Source organism: Oryctolagus cuniculus, chromosome 5 (assembly GCF_051225735.1).
Source record: "Oryctolagus cuniculus isolate XC-2025 breed Fujian yellow rabbit chromosome 5, ASM5122573v1, whole genome shotgun sequence".
Lineage (NCBI taxonomy): Eukaryota > Metazoa > Chordata > Mammalia > Lagomorpha > Leporidae > Oryctolagus > Oryctolagus cuniculus.
Genome location: NC_142871.1, coordinates 169,788,995 through 169,795,051, shown reverse-complemented (window position 1 = coordinate 169,795,051; position 6,057 = coordinate 169,788,995). Strand labels below are relative to the sequence as shown.

At 42.6% G+C, this 6,057-nt stretch overlaps 1 protein-coding gene across 1 annotated transcript; it reads left to right on the top strand.

Annotated features, from left to right (window-relative positions):
• Positions 1–1,053: 1,053 nt before the first annotated feature.
• LOC100348861 (putative olfactory receptor 1F12P) lies at positions 1,054–2,017 on the top strand. The gene has a single exon (XM_008248495.5). It carries the CDS (start codon positions 1,079–1,081, stop codon positions 2,015–2,017), a length of 939 nt encoding a protein of 312 aa, XP_008246717.1. The 5' UTR covers positions 1,054–1,078.
• The last annotated feature ends 4,040 nt before the right edge of the window (positions 2,018–6,057 follow it).

The window sequence follows — 6,057 nt, the reverse complement described above, 5'->3', positions numbered from 1 at the left end:
AAAAACTCTATCTTCTATGATGTTGTGCTTTCTGCAACTCCAGGAAATGGTTGTAATGTCACAAAAACATTAAAAGGGAATATTTTAAATGTCCCCTGTTTTGTTAAGATTGATTAATTTATTTGAAAGGCAGAATTACAGGGAGAGAGGGAGAGAGAGCGGTCTTTGATCTATAGGTTCAACCCTCAAATAGCTGCAGTGGCTGGGACTGGGCCAATCCAAAGCTTGGAGCTTGAAATTCCATCTGGGTCTCACAAATGGGTGGCAGGAACTCAAGGACATGCACAATCTTCTGCTGCCTTCCCAGGTGCCTTAGCAGAGAGTTGGATCAGAAGTGGAGCAGCCAGGACTTGGTTTAGTACTCACACAGGATGCTGGAATCATCCGCGGCAGCTTGGCCCACTGAGCCACAACACCAGCTCCTGTTCCCCATTTTGACACAACTTTTTCTGCATTCTCCTCCAGTCTTACTTACATGTATTATGTAATGACTCATATAACTTTAGCTTATAAAGTTTCCTGAGTTGTTCATAATTCATGCAAACTATTTTTGAAGGCTTGTTACACGTGTCAAGCAAGTGCATATATTTTCTCTTGAATTGTAAAAAGCTAAGTAGTTTATATTCATCTTAATGTATTTTAAGTGGTAGGTGTCTGGTTTCAAGTAGGTTGGTTCACATGGTACTGGACAAATATTGGGAAAACTGCCCTCAGTGCATCTCAGCATTTGGCATGGAGCTATTTGGTATGTCAGTCATTGATGTGTTGCAACACAGAGCAGTCAGGCAGCCACACACAGTGCAGAACCTGCCAGAGTTGGTGTCAACACCACAAGGAGGCAGAGTCCCTGCTTATCCAGGGGAGATGCACACAGATCCCGTGGAAATGTTGGGTGAGGTGAGGACCCAGTGTGGAACAGCTGTGAAAACAACTGGGGAGGTGTAAGGACACAGCTGAGGCTCAGTGGGGCTTGGGAGACAGCATCAGAGGAGGGAGAATGGCCTAAAAACACTTGGTGAAGGGGAAATTTTTTACAGGTAAAACTGTCTGTGGGTCTTCATGCAGGTGCATCCAAGCAATGGAAAAGGAAAACCAAACCAGTGTCTCTGAATTTCTCCTCCTGGGCTTCCCGAGTTGGCCAGGGCACCAGGGGCTACTCTTTGCCCTCTTTCTGTGTCTGTACTTCACAGGGCTGTCTGGAAACCTGCTCATCCTGCTGGCCATCGCCGCAGACCATCGCCTCCACACACCCATGTACTTCTTCCTTGCCAATCTGTCGTTGGTAGACCTCTGCCTTCCTTCAGCCACTGTCCCCAAGATGCTGCAGAACATCCAGACCCGGACTCTGTCCATCTCCTATGCTGGCTGCCTGGCTCAGATGTACTTCTGCATGATGTTTGCCAACATGGACAACCTTCTTCTCACGGTGATGGCGTATGACCGCTATGTGGCCATCTGTCACCCTCTGCGTTACGCCTCCACTATGACCCGGCGCCTCTGTGCCTCTCTGGTGGCTCTGCCTTGGGTCATTGCCATTTTGAACCCTCTCTTGCACACTGTCATGATGGCCCGACTGCACTTCTGCTCTGACAGTATCATCCACCATTTCTTCTGTGATGCCAACTCTCTCTTGTCTCTCTCCTGCTCTGACACTAGTCTTAATCAGCTGATGGTGCTGGCTGCAGTAGGGCTGATCTTTGTAGTTCCTTCCGTGTGTATCCTGGCATCCTACAGTCTCATCGCCTTTGCTGTGATGAAAATCCCTTCTGCCCAAGGAAAGCTCAAAGCTTTCTCCACCTGTGGATCTCACCTTTCCTTGGTCGTTCTTTTCTATGGAGCAATCACAGGGGTCTATATGTGTCCCTCATCCAACCACTCCTCTGGAAAAGATTCAGTTGCAGCAGTAATTTTCATGATCGTGGTCCCCGTGTTGAATCCCTTTATTTACAGTCTAAGGAATAATGAGCTGAAGGGGGCTTTGAAAAAGACCCTGGGCCAGACCAAAATCTCCCAATAATTTATAACTGGATGAAAGGAGTTCAACAGAAAGCAAGTCCTAATAGCATCATCATTTTCAGTAGCATAATTACAAAGCTTTTCTTAGATATCTAATTAAACACATCACTTTCTTAAATTTGCTAAAACCTCTAGGGATGCTCCCTAAGATATTACAGATGTAGACAATTATTTATGTACAAAGTTCCTAAAGTCACAATAAAAATATGAAAACATTTGAGAGGCTGGTGTTTGTTACAGCAGGTGAATCTGCTGCCTGCAACATCAGCGTCTCATATGGGCACCAGTTTGGTCCCAGCTGCTCTGCTTTTGATCTGGCTCCTTGCTAACGTGCCTGTGAAAGCAGCAGAAGATGGCCCAAGTCCTTGGGCTCCTGCACCCATGCTGGAGATCCAGAGGGAGTTCCAGGCTCCTGATTGCAGCCTGGCCCAGCTCTGACCATGACATCCATTTGGGGAGTGAACCAGCAGATGGATGAAATCTCTCCACCCCCACCCCTGCCATCTCTCCTTCTGCCTTTCAAATATATCTTTATTAAAAAATCAACATTTGACTGTATCACTGTGACAGCACACTCAGCCCAGCACAACATGCCAGTACCCCACAGGCAGTGCAAGGGGGAGCAACTCCCCAGGACTGTCCTCCTCAGATGGATAGGAATAAGCCAACGATAACTTTCATACAGGAGAAACACGAGCAAATCAATTCCAGATATTCAAACCATAATTGTGCCATGAAGCCAAAGGAGAATACATTGGTGAGGCCTTCATGGGACAAGAAATACTTCCGGGAAAACAGCATTTGCTCTGGGTCTTGAACATGGTGACTTTTACATAGAATTGGTGGGGCTGTTCACAACATAGGAGGAAGGCTTGTAGGCAGGAAGGAACATGGGATGTAAGATTCAATGTATGAAGTGACCTGTGTGTCAGAAAGAGATGGTAAAAGTGCGGGATGGATAACCATTTCCCACACTAACGTTTTGTCCTTACTCATATTTTATGATTATGTTGTATGCATTTCCTGTGTTGTCTTTATTCCACCAGTACATATATATATATATATATATGTACACCGGTGTATATATATATGTGTGTGTATATGTGTGTGTGTGTGTGTGTGTGTATACTAAGTTAACCTTCAGGTCTAAAGTCATTATTAGTCACCATTTTACCAATTAAAATCTGTATTTGCTATTTACTCTGGGACAAAATAGCCTATATGGGAATCAGACCACACCAGCATTGAAAGCATATGTCTTTTTAATTTAATTTGGAACTTATATATCTAATTTAATGGGCTTACAACATTCCCCAGAGTCCTAAAGATGTGCATTTTCTATACACCACTTTTAAGTCACACCATCAAAAATATCTTCAAACTTGGCAAAAAATATGGTCAGTAATTTCATGTGATGTTAACAGTTGGCATAAGAAACAGAGATCAAAACGAAAGATGGGTGATTCATGAAATTCCCAAAAAGGCCAGAGTATCAGGCTCAGAGGCCCACAGGCAGACCTTAGCCAAGAAAACACAAGCGAATCATCGTACAAGCTGACAGAAGTCACTGTCACAGACACTGCAGGTGTAGCACCGTGCTGCCTGTCTGGATACTGCTAGCATGCTGCCACTGCTGACCCACAAACAACATCCCTGCCACTGCCACCATCACAACAGAGATTTTGTCCTGCCTCTAGTTCTTTGCAGCCACTTCCTTGATTCAAACTGAGAGAGGCTATCTCACTGGCTTCTACACAGAACAGTCTCCTTGCCCTACATAAAGGGAATATTGACAAGGGAACCTCCAAAGGCAGGAGTTTGGCGCAGTGGTTGGCTAAGACTCACATGTCTGAATCAGCAGTGCCTGAGTTCAAGCTGCATCTCCTGACTCCAGCTGCCTCCTAATGCAGATTCTGGGAAGCACTCGTGATGGCCAACCTGGACTGTGTTCCCAGCTCCCAGTAGGCATCTGGGGGAGTGAACCAGCAGGTGGGAGCACATGCTGTGTGTGTGTGCCTCTGAAAGAAGTTAGTAAAAAAATTAATGAATAAATAACTCCAAGAGATGATATTTAAAAAGCTATTCAGAATCCACTACCTAATGAAGACTGTGGAGGCAGCAGTGATGGCTCAAGTAATCGTGTTCCCTCCACCCATATGGAAGGCCTAGACAGAGTTCCCAGTTCTTGTCTTCGAACTGATCCAGGACGGGTCAACAGATGGGATGGATCTATTTATCTACCTATCTACTGATAGATCAATCAATCTATCTCTGTCTCTCTACTTCTTAAATAAATTTTTTACAAAATGAGGGGTGAGAGTATGGGGTAAGAATACAACCTAAAGTTGTGGACATGTGCAATAACCACAAAACAAATGAGGCATGTAGGAAAACTAGGGTCTGGTGTAGATGAAATTTTTAAATGAATTCATGATGAGTGATCAGACCAAAAAAACTCTAATAAAGATAGGGAGCAAGAGATTAGGGGGGCCAGTGCTGTGGAGTAGCAGGTAAAACCTCCACCTCAGTGCCAGCACCCCATGTGGGTGCTGGTTCGAGTCCTGGCTGCTCCACTTCTGACCCCGCTCTCTGCTGTGGCCTGGGAAAGCAGTAGAAGATGGCCCAAGTCCTAGGGCCCATGCACCTGCATGAGAAGACCTAGAGGAAACTCCTGGCCCCTGGCTTCAGAGCTCAACATTTTGTGATAGAGTCAGACAGCATAGAAATGTAAGCAAAAGAAATATGGCCTCTCCTGGTACACATCATCCAGTAGGAAATTCAGACTATTCAAATAACATACTGACCATATGGAATTACAAGCTGAAGTCAGCATTGTGGAGCTGAGTTACACAGTTCTCCATAGATATGTATTCTACCCATGTCTTCTGGACATTTATGCGCCAAGTACATCACAGTCTATGACTTACTAGCTGTGGGATCTTGAAAAATTATTTAATCTTTCTGAGCCCCAGTTTCTTCATTTGTAAAATGTAGTATTTAACTATCTCATAAAGTCTTTATGATAATTACATCAGTATTGTATATAAAGTACTTGCCATGATGGTGTCATACTATAAGCGGTCAGCAGCACCAGACAGGGTTACAGGGAACAGAAATGAGGGCATATACACCAAATGTAGGCATATACAATGAATGTAAGACATGTACACTAATCTAGGGCATGTACACTGAGACTAGGCCATATACACATAAACTCTGCCTGTATACCCACAGCCAACCAAACAGCCAACTGTAGAAGAACTTAATCTAATGCAGGAAATTAGCCTACTTGAGTGATTATGCCTCATATAGTATAGTATAAAATGAAGAAATTGATTTGGAACTTATTTCAAAAGCTTTTGGTACCATATATCTTTCTGTCCTTTGAGTAGGCAAGAATTTCTTAAATAAGAACACAAAGTAATAATTCTAAAATAAAATATTGACAAATTTGACTATATTCCAATTAAAAACTTCTCTTCATCCCCCAAAGTGCTATAAGTTGGCAGAAGATTTTTACAGCATATAACACCAGTAATAAAAATATGTCTAGTATATGCATACAAATGATAAAGAAAAGTTAAAGTACCTAAAAGAAAAATTGGCAAAACATATAAACAGGTTTTTCCATAGGAAAGGAAACACAATGCCAATAAATATCCAGATTTCATTATGTCCTGTTCGTTAGTAATTAGGCAAATGTATAAAAACCCATTCAACTGGAAAAATTAAGAAACTTGTAAACTTGAATGGATGATAGGAGTATGCATTAAATACCCACTTTCAAAAATGGTTTGGCATAATTTTGCAAAGTTTAACACTAATATATCCTCCATCCCGCAATTTTTTTGCTGAGATAAACTCTTATGCATATTCAAGAAGATTGATACAAGTATTGTTTGTAATTGCTCAAAAAAGAAATAATCTAAATACTCATTCATTTGACAAACATTTATCCAGACCATATTTCATGATAGCCCCTGCTCTCTATGTTTGGATACAGTATTAAACAAAATAGAAAAGAGCCATAACTTTGAAGAT

Coding starts and splice junctions, on each gene's coding strand:
- LOC100348861 (XM_008248495.5), top strand. CDS start 1,079: ATGGAAAAGGAAAACCAAACCAGTGTCTCTGAATTTCTCCTCCTGGGC.